This window comes from Dermacentor variabilis, chromosome 2, assembly GCF_050947875.1.
Source record: "Dermacentor variabilis isolate Ectoservices chromosome 2, ASM5094787v1, whole genome shotgun sequence".
NCBI lineage: Eukaryota > Metazoa > Arthropoda > Arachnida > Ixodida > Ixodidae > Dermacentor > Dermacentor variabilis.
The window spans coordinates 91,217,509-91,233,027 of record NC_134569.1 but is presented as its reverse complement, the minus strand read 5'-3'; the positions used below and the strand labels follow the sequence as shown (position 1 = coordinate 91,233,027).

At 45.2% G+C, this 15,519-nt stretch overlaps 1 protein-coding gene across 1 annotated transcript in view; it reads left to right on the top strand.

The window, feature by feature from the left end:
* The first annotated feature begins 5,744 nt into the window (after positions 1–5,744).
* LOC142572290 (carbonyl reductase [NADPH] 1-like) overlaps positions 5,745–15,519 on the top strand; it is a 34,210-nt gene continuing 24,435 nt past the window's right edge. Inside the window, exon 1 of the mRNA XM_075681281.1 lies at positions 5,745–5,896. Coding sequence (XP_075537396.1) covers positions 5,873–5,896 — 24 coding nt within the window. The 5' untranslated portion in view covers positions 5,745–5,872. The remainder of the gene's footprint in view (positions 5,897–15,519) is intronic.

The following is a 15,519-nucleotide window of genomic DNA, read 5'->3' as shown; positions in this document are numbered from 1 at the left end:
TGCTGGATAGCTCAGGCCCCGGAGCCCCCCCGTAGTCGACGCCTATAGCCCTTGTGATTGTTTGCACTACTGCATGTTCGATCCTTTTTCCCAAGAGTACGCATGAGACCCCACAACACATTTCGGTTACTGACTGAATTATATATATCCGTGACCTCTGCATCATCCCTAATAAACACTGTGAATTATTAAAAGAGCCTTCTTTCACGAGTTCTTAGCATCGCCTACTGGAAAGAGAAGCAATACTGAGACACATATCATTCACTTGCATTTCACACGTGGTTGGTAAAAGACTCTGCCAAAGGGGTCTCTGAAGCCTGCAGGCTCTCTTTCTTTTTTTTTTTTCAGGGTTCAGTTTCATTCATAAAAGCACTGAAAATGACCAATTTTGTTCCGTTTGCCATTCCACAACCTTTTATAAGGGCCAGGCAATCTTGGTCCTGTTTGAAAGAGCATCTTTCCTGCTTGCTTACCTGTCAAAAACGATCCTTCATTGCTGCTTCAGAAGAAAGCTACATGGTCTTATAGCTCATAATGATATTTTTGCACTATTCTTTTTTGCTAGCTGCAAATTTTGGGAGTAGCATTGTATCTCTACTACTCATTAAATTCTTTTTTTTTTTTTGCCTGAATTCTATAGAGCCTTAGAGTGAAGAACCACAATGGTATAGTGTTTTAGGATATGACAAGATTTTTAAATATTGTAGAAGTCACCAAGAAACAATCATGCCTGCAATGTTGCAACTTTAGAATTTCATAATATTGTCTAAAATGGATACAAACATTAAAATGCCAGATTTTGTAACTTTTTATAGGAGTGACTTAGAAAAAAGCTACTTGTGTATTTGTAATCAGTACACAAGACTGAATATTTGCTGAAATTTTCAGGTGGCTAGAGTAAATAACAAAAATGCCTTTCCTGTAACCCATGTCTAAATTCCCTTAACCCTTTCAATGTCACTGATGTATTGGTATGTTTCTGCATTTCTGCCCTGCCATTTTCCTTCTGATGTTCATTTTAACAGATAGGATAGTGAGGACCACACCAAGAAAGCATTTTCAGTCATTATCTGTGTCGTTTTTTCATTCCTGCACAACCAAAAATAAACCGTTGTGTTCACTTTATAATATCTGTGAAGAAGACCTGATACTGAGATTGCGTTACCTCTGAAAACTTGACACTGAAAGGGTTAAATGCACTTGAACAAGAAATTTTTCGGTTGTCCTAACCGCAGAAAGAAACCTCAAAGTAATTCTCAGGAGACCCTCACCTTTAAAAAGTGAATAGCAACTAAAATAAATATAATGCAGATGTGATTGTCAGCAGAATGTGCTGAAATGTCTTAAAAAGAGTGTTAGAAATATTTAATTGAGGCCCATGCAGCTATCAAATTTGCACTTTTCATCGAAATCTGAAAGAAGTGCAATGAGCAAAACAAGAACAAGGTGAAAGCAGCAGGAGCCAACGTTTCAACAAGTGGACTTGTCTTCCTCGAGGCCATGTCTTCGACACTTACACCTTTAAGTATGCTTACCTCAGTCATATTGTTATATAACACGGTTTCAAGTTTCTATATCTAGCAAGTCTATATCTATCTATCTATATATATATATATATATATATATATATATATATATATATATATATATATATATATATATATATATATATATATATATATATATATATATATATTGCTCCTGATATGTTCACTAGAAAATGAGGGAAGGTGACCACCAATAATATTGAAAAGCATTTGTTAGTGAAGGTGAACAATACATGAGCTGCAAAGAATGCACTCAACGAGCCAGGCCTGCTTGTTCTATTTACTGTATTTATACATTGTTAAAAAGGTTTGGAGGAAAGTAATCGAATACATTTCAATAATTCCTCAATTACCTCTGTTGGGCAATAATTGGTCACTATAATCAAGTATATATTTTAAAAAGTAATTGCAATTTTAATCTGCAACTTTTTTTCCATAACATGTACTAGTCTGTTCCAGAAACCTAGCTTCACATGTGATTATTGTATGAAACTGAGTGGTTAAATCTGATCAATATTTCATAGGTGTAGTTCAAGTGCTGTCTCATGTTAACTCTAATTTTGTGATCTCTTCTATAGAAACATGAAAGGGCCTTTTGCAAACAACTGGTGAGGTCCGCTGGCAATGATGCACTTCTGACGGCAAGCTTCTTTATTTCTTTATGTTCATAAACATACTTGCAAGGAGTCCCTGCATGTGGAAAGCTCTTCCAGATGATTGGCACGACTGTCGTGTCCCAGGGAATACATCCTTGAAATGAGCTCTCATTCCATTATTTTCTATCGCAACATTTGGTTGCCAGTGTATATAGGCTAAGGGTAGTGTTTCTATCAGACTGCCGTGCACTTGTTTCAGCCGACCCAGCAGGATCCTGGCATCCCTCCAACAGTGGGCATGTTTAGATGCGTAGAAAGGGGCCACCATGCACACAGGTGTGTCAGTGTGGCAGATTCTAGGAAAGGATATCTGGTACTGGGACTAGTCCTTCAATTTCTTTTTTTAATTTTGGTATGTTTTTGTTTTGATTACAGCAAACATCTGCCTTTGCCTCACCTGGTACTGATTCTGTCCGCTTTCTGCCTGTATTTCAATGTATTTCGACTTGTGTGAAGCTCTCATCTTAATATGCCAAAAAAAAGAATGCATTAAAGCTACAGTTGACTATAGAAAGGCATCTAGTTCACTTTATACAGCCCTCATCGTACCTCACAACATTGCATGACACAATTCTAAATCAGCAAGCACGTGAAAAGAGTTAAAGGCCGACTGCAATGAAATTTTACTTTGGCTAAATTAGTTATAGATTAGTAGTATATACAGCTGAAGCAACCATGGCAAAACTGCAGGGTTGGTGATTGTCTAAATTGACCAATTAATATAAGTGCTATATAAGTAGCCTTTAAATAGCCCCTTGGCAGTCAACTTACGCTCTTGGTGGTTAGCAGATATGGTGTAACTTTCTGCACATAGCCTCCAAAATGTTTCGGCATGCCACGGGCAGCTGTGGGCGGCGCCTAATCTGGGAAGCCATACCGAGAGCTGTGTATTCTAGGTCATGTGTTACTTCCAAGAAGCACTAATGGGGGCATGTTTTTCAGTCTCAGTATCAAAAGCATCTACATTTTCAAGCTTTTCTCGATGCATTCATTTATATTTCAAACAAAGTCTTGCATGCAAGCTGCTCTATGTTTTCACTATCTGAATCTATGCATTTTACACAATTCAAAATTTTATTGCATTCGGTCTTTGAATGATACTGGCAGTAGTTAACTGCATGTATACAGGGACAAAAGTGGCGAACACCTTCCTGAATGACAAAGAATTGCAACTCAAGACCTAAAATAATTGAAAATTACTGAACTGATACATATTGTGATTTGTTGTGCAACTAGTGTCATATTCAAGTTCTCTTTACTGTGTTCTGCCATCAATTTCTTAAAGGATGTGTTTCCAATAAAACAGATTGCATGATTTAACACTTGTGCAATGAACATATTCGAGGAAATCACGCTTCTGATTTGACAAATGCCAGTTTTTGCAAGAACTATGCATTGTATTTTTAGGGTTATGGTCAGATAGTTTTGAGGCCTGACAGGTTCCTTTAAGGGTTCCTGAATAGTGGGGGAGGGGGGGTATACTGTAAGTGTCCACCTAGTATACATGTACATATTTTCTGCTGCTGACGTGCTGTTTGGCTGGGGGCACCTGTCGCATTCTGACATGTGCCCCAGCTCTGCCAATCAGAACTTGGACATATCCACTAGGTGGACACTTACGTAATACCTCCGCTTACAAGATGACCTCATCATTAACACTTGCTTTTCCATGGTTGATGAAGAGTGTACTACACGGTTAACCTTTATTTTGGTATTGACACTAGTTATGTTCAACGTATTTTGTTTGACTTCTATATGCTTTCTACATTTTTGCACATTATTCCATGCTATGTGTGTGTCCAATCTATAAGGTCCAGCTAGGTTCCTGGCCCTAAGGGTAAATAAATAAATCTTGTCATTCTCCTATATCTTGGTGGGCATACAGGACCAGCCAACACATACACACACGCACACACAAGAAAAGTCACTGGCCTTATAGCACTTTTGGTGAAAAGCATTTACCATTATGAGGTTTAAATGCGGCATTTTATATTTTGAACTAATATTCATCAATTTAACACTGCTCTCATTAGTTTAGGAGCAGTCAGCAATTTTTTTTCCTTTCAGGTATCTGATGAAGAAAACAACAAAATGTTGTGGATCAATCTACGGTGTGACATTCTGTTGTGCAGTATTTCAACACATTTGGGCATAATTACCTATAGTATAAGACTGTTCTGGTTCATGGCCTTGTAAATTTTCAATACCTTAAGGCAGGTAAACATTGGAATTGTTAACTACTGCAAGTTTCTGTCATAGAGCTCTATTCAAAAAGCAGTATGGGCAATATCTACGTATGTCAGAAAGCATGCACCGTATCTTCAATAGGCCAAGAAACTTGCAACAGCTTCATCAATCATGCCATCAAATTGTGTGGTCATGCTTATGTTTTGTTTATAATCTTTTCTATAATGGCGTTGCAACAACATACAAATTCTTTATCTTTACTTTTTTCACAAAACAAATTCTGTTTCAGGTCTTTTACATCGATTGCTCAAGCAGTCATTCAGTAAATCACAATACTGATGGCTGAACAGGACACTCGATGCTCAATTTAGTAGCTGCAAATGCCTGCAACATGTCAGTTTCGCTGCTAGATAAATGGCGAAAGTCACATGTTACCAGCTGAACGGCTGTGGTAATACAGACAGCACAATTTGATGCCATCAAGTGGCATGTCCATAGCAAAAACTGCATAATTGTTATATCCGGTATTCGTTATAATTAAATACAGAATGATATCAGCGCAGACGAATTCGTGATCGGTGCCATGCAAAAATAGAATACAAGTTTGAACATTGTAAGACAAGTACTCGCATATATGTGAGTGCCTTGGAATTGTGACCTTACCCATCACAATATAATGTATTCAAAACAATGAGGTTTATTTGATTCAGCCAAGTTTCTCTGCACCTTGTGCACCTATTAACGGTGCATCGCACCTAAACCCCCGATTTCCCGAGGTCCAGCGGTGCACTTTGCGCCCCCGTGCTCGATTCAGTGGGGTGCAGTGCACCCTTAAACCTTGCCGTCAGTGGGTGCAGCCCGGCACACTATAATTGGCACCACCTGCAGCTTTTAGTTTGTGGTAACAGGCACCTTTTCTGAATTGAACAAACCTTTATATTTAAAGCAGGACACAGAAACGGCACGCCTTAGTGGTGTTAAGTGCCAGTTCAGCCCTGCTCAACATAGGACAAACACAGCGCGCTGCCCGATCGCATCGAGGGTAGTGACACGTACTAACGTAACCATCAAACTACGGAGCCAAATCAATGGCGAACTCGGCAGATCGCACCAGCGCGCACCGAGGCGGCCTGGGGCTAAATTCGATGAAACGGCGCATTGGAGCGTCCCGGTGCGCACCGGACACTCCGTCAGCCCATGGTCAGCCATGCGACATGCGCGCCATAGAATAAAGAGTGCGCGCTATCTCCGGGAGATCGCGAATAGCGATTGCCCCCTAGCGGTGTAGGCAGCGAAGGCGTACGGGGGAAAATACACACAGGTAACGCAGGCACAACTACGCAACGACGCAACCATGGCAACCACTCCGGTATCCACGATTGGCGGCGGGCGCAGCAGTCGGCGGCGTTGAGGTGTGGCGCGAAGTTGGAGATTTGGAGCTGCGATCCCTTCGACGCGAAGCAGAACTTGAGTCGTCGTACAATGTCATCGCCTCGTGTCGCTGTGGTAAGATATGAGCAGTGTAATCCGTTCTGAGATATCGGCATTAATTACTTTTCTCTTCAGCACAATGCATACGTACGCGTATACGATCCACACTTACGGAAGTGACTCGCAAACGGTGGTTGGCCTTGAGACGCAGGTCAGCCTTGAGTTGTTTCCTGCGCGGCTTCATTGATGCATGTGCTCGCCTCCGGCATCCGTAATCGTGTACGCAATCCCGGGCCCGTTATTTGCGAAAAACGCATCCTAAGTTAATTGTAGCTCTAGCATATATCATGTTCTGTTACGTGCGCTTTTACACGCATCTACATGTACACTGCAGCCGTTAATGTTTTACGCTACTGTGCGTGCTTCACGTGTACACACACAAGTGGTGACAGTCGCCACTTGTGTGTGTACACGTGAAGCACGCACAGTAGCGTAAAACATTAAAGGCTTTGCCTTTAGGTGCTGCTTTTCGGCAATGGGCTTCACATTGCCGCGAAGCCATAGCCGGAGGCTAAATTCGACATCTTTCGTTTTGGTTCCTATAAACAGACTCTATCAAACACAGAGTGTTTCAGCGAATGCTTTCAACATTTTTTATTTATAAATTGCCTGAGGCAGACAGCACAATTAAATTCCGGTCCATGAGCTGGTCTACTCAAAGGGGCGGACGTACATTACTTACACACACACACAAAAAAGAAAAGCGTAATCGCCAAGTTAACAAACATTTACTAATTTGTTTAGTAAATGTTTAATATTTAATATTTTTTGTTAATTAGTCGATTATGGATTTCAATTTCTTGTGCAAGTAATGTCCGCCTCTTCGAGTAGACCAGCTCATGGACACAAAGGCAATTAAAAAAATATTGTTTGAGAGTGTTCACTGAAACACCCGGTAATATATACTGGGTGTTTTTGCACGTTAAACCCCATAATTTTCTTTAGCGGGGGGGTGGGAGTTGGGGGGGGCGGGGGGGGGTGGACACTGTGTGCGGCGTGGACCAGCCATCATTGTACACATGCGCGCGCATGTGGTATCGGCGCCCGCGATCGGGCCGGCAGACTAGATCCGTCAGTCCCGTCGAGGGATTAGCCGGGTGCGCGTTTTATCGCGTTTTGCTGGACTCAACAAAAGCTTATTCACTCACTCACTCACAACTGGGTACGTGCCAGCTATACCATGCTACAGATGTGGTGATGTGGCTAGCCGCCATAACAGTGTACTGCCAGGTGCCTTTAATTAAGATGCCTTAAAGGATGCTTCACGCTTTGTTTTGTGCCTTAATTATGTCCATTGCACGTGCGGTGACTGTGTCCAGCGTTCGTGCCTGCATATTTTACGGTCGCTCCTATGGAGCCCTACCTAGCTGTACCACGTTGATGGCATCATTTGTTCCAAATTAAGCGTTCTGTTCGCCGCAATACTTCGGGTCGATGAAATCGATCAGTGTCCCCTACATGATGAACGCAAAGAACAAGAATGAAGCATTGAAACGACGTTGGTGGTCGACACTTACGTACGGAGTAAGTACACGCTCCAGCCATATCGTGTTCCTTTTTCTGTGGAACACTTAAAAATAAAAAGAAAAATAATGAAGGAAGGAAGAAGAAAGAAAGTGTCATACAGACCTCTGCTGTTGCTGCAGACATCAGCAGCAAGAAATATCTAAAAGTTGATTTTGCTTATTCACTATTTAATTAATTTTGTCTCACAGTAACTGAATTTAGGGCACATATGTTATAATTGTGAAAGTCGAGCCGATGGGTATAGGGAAGCCATGTCTGCATAGCGGAAATACATACAGCCAGGACTAGCATTACTTTAATTTTCCGTCCCGAAAGTCTGCTAAAAATGCCTCGGCGTCCCATTAAGGTCGTCTTGAACTGTTTGGGGCACGCTTCTGGGAAACTTTCGCGATTACTTGTGCCCTAAATTGAGTATTTAAAATGTTAATTACGATATTCTACAAAGTTATAGCGAAATACCGTTGAACATTTTTCCTGTTGCTTATGTCCCCCTATGAGACCACATGTTGCTGTCTCCGTCAATCGAACGAGAAACACCAACCATCCGCACTGGCCGGGTGAAGTAGCCGTAAAGAAAGCTGCGGCTTTTTTAATGAAAACTGGGGCACTTTTGCCTGGCGGCCCACCTATGGACATACCACTACAGATGCGTTGAATAGCGTCCATTAGAGCTGTCGTGTACAGTGAATGGCGATCGAGTAGCAATCATCAACACAGAATAGGCAGCGATTGTTGCCAGCAAAACAAAAAAAGTCATCAATAACGTTTAATTACTATACTGTCATGCCCCGAGGAAACCGGGCGAAACGATTGAATTAAGGCGAAGTGCAGAGACGGCCCGGCCCATTGAGGCAAGGGAGTGTGTGCCACAGATATATTTATTTATTTATTTATTTATTTATTTATTTATTTATTTATTTTCACATACTGGTCAATCCCTCTTGGCATTATAACAGGAAGGGCAAGTAAATATGGTAGTATTTGCGAACAAAGAATATAAATAGATTATATAATCATAAGTGTGTTATTGCAAAGGTTTTGGTTTCACTAAACAAAAGAATTAAGTAGTTCATCACAAATGCAATATTTGGGTACAATATACTATAACAAGGAAGAATCTGAGAAAACAAGAAACCAAACAAGAAAAATTATTATATATATATATATATATATATATATATATATATATATATATATATATATATATATATATATATATATATATATATACACGCATCGGGGGGAGATAACATGGATTCGCTACCGAAACCGCACGTAAAACAAATGCGCTGACAAGGGCATTGACAGAAAACGGATATGACGCCCGGTTAACGTGCAGACTCGTGCACATATCGACCAAAACCAATCGGAGTACCTTATTGATTTCACTGTCTCGCTCGCCGGAAGGTTAAGTAAAAGCGCCTTCGTGTAGCGCCGGACTCGCAGGCAGCATTGTTCCATGTGGGTAAAGGTATCGCTGCTGAAGGTGTATAAACCGAAGCGCGCATCGCACATAAGAGCGGTCCTGCGGAATGCGCCCCCCCCCCCCCACCACCGCCCAATCATTGCTTCATGTGCAATTCTGATGCCGTCGATGGTGACGCCGGCCGTCAGTTCCGAGCAGACAATGACGTCGTCGTGATATACTTGCTGCAGAGTCTGGACCCTCTCGCGTGCTCTTGGTCGTAGATATACGTGGTGATCAATTTTAAGTTTTACGGAACTTAAAAAAAAAAATAGACCGTTGCAGATATCGTAATTTTAGTCCTTGAGCTGAACATTACTTGCACGAGAATTCGAAACACATATTCAACTAATTAACGAAAATTCGCTAATTAACTTCTCAATTAATTACTTCATGGCACATATTGCAGTTTACGAATTGTAGCCGACGAGCTTACAAGGCGTATCCACTTGGAATGAATTTCCAGAATGATACCAGTTTGGAGATATGCGCCATCAAATCCGCCGTAATAATGCACTGTTGTTCCACTTAATTTTTTACAGTACGTTCTTTTATATACTGAACCACAAAAGTAAATGGAACGCCCAAGTATCTCGTCCCACAATTTGGGAAATATCATCTCGAAACTAGTGCCATCCTGTAAATTCATTTCGAGTGCACGGATACGTCCTGCAAGCTCAACGGCTACTATTGGTAAATTACAATATGAGCTGTAATATAATTAATTAAGAAGTTAATTATAGAATATTTCGTTAATTAGCTGAATGTGTGTTTCGATTTATCGTGCAAGTAATATCTGCCTCTCCGAATAATTCAGCTCAAGAACTAGAATTATGCAATCTACAACAGGCTATTTTTGAAAAATTCCGTACAACTTAAAATTGAACAACCTGTATACATGGTGTCGACCGGTGCTCCCTTATATATGCACGTCGCAGCTCAGTGGCGGCTGCAGAGAGTGGCACCGTTATATTTTGCGCGTTGGTTGTAAAACAGCAAATCAGCCGTCGGGGACCCCTAAACTTGTTCGTTGTAAAGGCAAGTTTGTTATAGTCGTCGTGGAAGCGTTCGCAATACACATTATACAGATCAATCGGTATTCGGCCGGGCATATAAGCAATCCTAAGTTTGCAAACACTTTGTGTTTGAACACTCAAATGAAAACTGTGTAGACAGGCACAATCGCGCCTGTCAATATTACGCGGCTTGCGGAACTGTAATGGGTCATAGGTGCGGACAGAACCATGCTTCTGCTGCTGCCAGTCTGTCCAGATGGCACGCGATGAGCTCCACGCGAAGGAGACGCAATAGCTGATCCATCGCATCTATAATAGAGGAAAATATAGGGAGTCGCGCTTACGAGTTGTAAGCAGAATCAGCAGCGCAGTCAGCGTGTATAGTACATTGGCAACTGTGCCGTAGACACGTTATCGGAAGTCCAGGAATACACCTATTGTGACATGGCATACAACTGCATTGTGCTTGACGCAGTTAGCAAAGGATGTTATCAATGGTGTTGCGGCCTCCTGAACCCTTATGCATATGTGGGGTGTCGGAGATGAGATGAGAAAGGCGGTAATGTCAACTGGGTGAGCATCTTATGTCTGTAGTTGAAAACTTTGATCGCCTTTGTCATACGCTTGGGTACTCGTCATGAAGTCCTACTCCTGCAAGTCTCATTGCTCACGTACGCTCTTCTATTTACGTGTTTTGTCCTCCTAGCTCATATCGACAAGTTTATGGCCTGATTCATCCGCGATTAATTTCGTCCCATTCATTTTGGGCGAATCCAAGTAGCAGAAGAGGTGCCGAGAGTGGGAAGAAGAGGTGCCGTTGGGTTCCAACCTTTGGTAAATGCAATAGATGCTTTATGGAAGATGGCAAAGTGCTGACTGTAAAAGGGAACAAGATGAGGACATACGTAATCGTTTACGTGATTAACATGGTAGACGCCTTTGCATGTTCCTCGCCGATCGAAACGTTTGCATTAGATGTACTATAATGCTCAGAGTACAACATGCATGGCGCTACAGCCTGAGGCTAATGTGGGCACTTACAAGTGAAGGAGCCGCCCAATGCTTTTCGCAAGATACCGCAATGTATGAAATACGGCCCGTTTGACATACCCTAGACGTCGCCGGGACAGCTGGTTTTATCTAAATTCAAATGCAATCCAGGCCACGTCGGTTACCAGGAGTATTCCGACGAATTTTTAAGAATCAAGATCGCGCAGACTTGGCAATTAAAATTACATCCCGAATAAAAAAAAATCATAATCTGGTTATCTTTTTATCAGATTTACAGCTCTCGGGTAATCAAAACTGACAGCGGGATTTTTTACACATTTATTAACACATTTTTGTAATATACGGAAGGTCTGGTCTGTAGTTGCGAACAATAAAACAGAAGCCGTAGCTAACGGCAGCCTATAGACCCCTTTGGTTCAAAGTCGTCGTCATTATCGCACGTTGAGCGGTCAGCGCGGTGCGAAGTGCCCTCAGTACAGGGAATTTGTTGCCGCATTCGCCGAGGTAATCATCAAAGTCCAGGTCGAACACGGCCAAGCCGTTGGCCAGCTCCGTAGTGAAGCCGGTGCTTTGAGGCCCCAGCGAGGACATCCATCCCCGGTCGCCATCCCAGGCCACGAAGCATTCGCTCACGTTGTCGTGCCAGTGGTGCCAGCGCTGCCTGCAAATCTCGCGGTACGGCACGGTGCGAAGGAACGTGGCCGGCGACCCGACGTTATGGCGGCTACGGTTCTTCAGTTGAAATTTGAGGCCGCCGAAGGAGACGCCGATGAGGTAACGTGGCACCGGGGTCCGCTCGTCCATCGAGGCGGCGCGGCCGAACGCGTAGTCGACGGCGTCGTCCGCCACAGAGGACAGCAACGTTCTCGAGAGCTGGTAGATGAACTCGAGAGAGGAACCCTCGCGGACGCTGCGCCGAGGGTGCGGACAGGTGGCGAACGCCGGCCGTGGCTGTCTACCGCCGTAGCCCTGCGACGGTGGCGAGATGACCAGCATGTCCTTGGTGTTGGCGTAGATTTCGGTGCGGTAGTAGCGCACTTGCTGCTGCAGGTCTCGCGGCAGCACCACTGCCACGGACACGCCCCGCACGGCCATGAGGAGGTCGTGGACGCGGAACGCGTGCTTCAGCGGCTCCACGTCCTCAATGTAGACAGCCAGCCCTCCGGCACCCATACTCTGCAGCTCTTCGGAGAGTTCGGTAGCAAAGCGTGCGGTATTTCCCAGGGCTGCGTCCAAGTGATGGGCCAGCACGCGGTGGCCGCCCAAGGCCACGAACAGGTGACTTGGTGGTAAAAACTCGTGTCCCACGACCTCCAGGAACAACTTCAGTTCCTTGCTGACCACCACCCGACCCTTAACGTTCACGTCGACGCAGCAGAAGGCGACGTCCGTGCACAGCTGCACGGGAAAGTCGTACACCGAGAAGCCCCGAGAGCGGATGGCACTCCGGTCGTCGTAGAAGCAGAACAGCAACCGCGACGAGGAGCGCGACTTATGTTCTGCCGTTTTTGCCTCGTCGTCCACGTTAAGGTCAAACATATCAGCTTCTCCGACCAGGTGCATTCCGCTGCTGCCCTGGCTGCTCCCCGGCGCCTTTGTTTGTAGTTCCGTGGTCTTAAATGAAGCTGGAAACACCTCTCTGGAAGCCGCCGTTCTTGTGGGCCCTGCCATCGAGAACTGGCTTGCCGAAGATTCCTGCGATGGAAACGAACTCGAAGTTTGTCCTGACGAGCTCTTTTGGTGTAGTTCTATATCACGCGAACCTTCCGCCCATGTTTCGCCGCCGTCCTTTGCGGACCCATTGAAGCCATTCGCCCCGTAGTAGTCTTCATTACTGGTGATAGTCGGTGCTTTCTTATCAGCTACGTGGGTGGCGTTGTGCTCCTGAGTAGCAGGAGCAAAACCGTCAGGCGTTGTGCGAACTCTCCTCTTGGTACGAGCTTTCCTCTCGGGAAACGTGGGCGCGCTACTTGCCTTTCTTGCTGCCTCAACTTTCTTCCCGTGCTTCTGCACGACGCCCTGAATCTCGTCAGCCGACAGCGAAGCAGAGTGCTTAGGATGGCCGTGCAGTTTGTCCGGCACCGACTGCGGAGGCGCGGCGTCTCTTCGAAGCGGAGCCACGGGAAGCACGCTTCTGTTGGCCGCAGGGCTTGCGGTCTCCTCCGTCATGTCCGCCCCCGACTCGCGCACGACGAGCGTCAGCACTGTAGCGGTGCCGCACACTCCCAAGAGAGACAGCACAGAGAAGAGAGCGATGGCCGTGCCCTTGCTGATGCGTATGGTCAGGGCGCTTCGCCTAGCGTAAGTTTTGTGCCGGAACGCGGACGACTTTTCGCTCATCCTGGAACTGGCGTACAGAGCAAGGAGCAGCAGAGCGGCAGGAGCGCGTCCGAGCTGACGGGCGGTTTAGGAAAAGAATAATAATTAAAAAAAAAACACCGTCGCGAGAACACCGCGCTCCATGTTTCATGCTGCACGTGCGGCGCCGCACTTCTTCGTCAACCGTTGAGGTACACACGCCGGTGCCGTCCGTTAAAGAAATGAAGAGATCAAGCTGACTGAATATTTATTATTGCGATAGCAATTATATGGACACCTCAGGCGCATTTCCGCCGCCGTCGCCGCCGTTGTGTTCCGTATTTAGTCCAAGTGCGATAACACCGTGTCTTCGTGTCGTATGCTGTGGGTGTTAGTGAAAGCGTGTGACGATGAGGCGAGGATGACGACTATAGATCTCTCGCGCGCAAGGGAGGAAAGCAGGGATGAAGCGCGCCATCTTACATGGCGCGCAAGGCACCGCGGGGGGTGTTCCACTCCGGCGGCTGCTGCGTATGCATGGCGCGGCCGCGCGTGCCCTATCTTGAAAGTGATTTGCGACGAGTATATAGTATAAGCACAGAACACCTATACAAACTTAGAGAAGGGAAACTGTACCTTCCACAGTGCTACGGAAATAAGCGTAGCGGTGGCGTCGTGAACTAAAGTATGGGACCACAGGTGGCGCTGTACAACAGGAACAGAGAGCTTGGTGGCGCAAGCCACCGCCCCGTTCCAAAGGGGACGCTCATAACATCCATCCATCCCATCCAGAGACCCGTATTAGAACAGAGACCCGGCAACAGTTGGAAACTAGGCAACGTGGTGTGGGTAGGCTCGCTCTGGGAGCACATGGCAAGACACCAAATCTTGGAGTGCAGGGGAATCTGGGATGGTCTTCTTTCGAGGGCAGAGAAGCTAGTAGCAAGATAGCATTTGAGGAGCGATTGAGAAAAATGGGGGAAATTCGGTGGGCTAGGAAGGTTTTCAGTTACTTATACACGAGGAATGTTGACACGAGGTGGAGGAAGCGAACTAGAAAATTGACAAGCAAATACTTGGGCAGTAGCGGGGGAACAAGTAAGGAATCATCTGTCAAGAAAAAGGTTAAGGAGGCAGAGAGGGGTATGTGGAGTACAGAGATGCAAACCAAACCGGCATTGGAGACATACAGGACGTTTAAGCAAGAAATAGCCAAAGAAAATATTTACGATAACTCTAAGGGAAGCTCATTGTTGTTCGAAGCCAGGACAGGTGTACTGAGGACTAAAACGTACCGAGCCAGATACCAGGAGATAGATTTGGTGTGCGAGGCGTGTAGAGAGGAGGAGGAAACGGCGGAACACCTGATACTTGCTTGTAAACAACTTCACCCTGCAGTTGAATCTAACGGGGAACTATTCAAAGCCTTGGGTTTTAAAGACAGTGAAAGTAGAATAGACTTTGAACAGGTAGAAATAACTAAACGGAGGCTATCTGATTGGTGGACAATATCAACGCAAAAGTAAAGGAGTAAATACATAGGTATGCATGCATATAGAACCATTAAAGGCTAGGTGGCGCGCGCCGCCGCCGCCCGATTCAAAGGGTTGAGCCACAATCATCCATCCATCCATCCATCCGGAAACGGGGTTTTGCACACGTTCTACCAGGTGTTCTGTGGCTTTACTGGGTTTCTGGCTGCTGCGCCTCGATCGTGCTCCCGCCAGTTTAGTTGCTGTGTGCCAAACGTAGCGCCTACATATATATGTAGGCGCTACGTTTGCCACACAGCAACCAAACTGGCGGGAGCACGATCGAGGCGCAGCAGAATACATGTAGCGCAGAGTCATATCGAGTTAAGGCACACTCTGAACTGACTTTTAAGGGCATCCCGAGCGGTTTTTCGTTTATTACGCCGCCGTTACCCCGAGTTGTGCCGCCGCGCTACAGCTGTTGCATTTCGTGTAGGGCTACTGACAGAATGCGGTTTCCAGGTGGCACGATGGCCTCGACTGGAATAAACGCACACGACACCAAAGATTGAGTAAGCCTGAAAATATTTTATTTGCATTTTACAAGTACAACAAAAAGCACACGTCTACGCATCCACACAAACGCGGTTACATAGTCAAGAACATAGCCAAGAAATGGCTCATTAATAAGGGTAGCACAAACGCACAAGAAAGAAGACCTAAGCTACAAAACGTACGGTCGGCTGCTAAGTATAATAATTTCCCTGTCACCGCGTGTCACTTTTATACAGCATCTTTACAGCACTACCAGGCCGGGTAGTTTGGCGGAAAGAACGCAACAGCTTACGG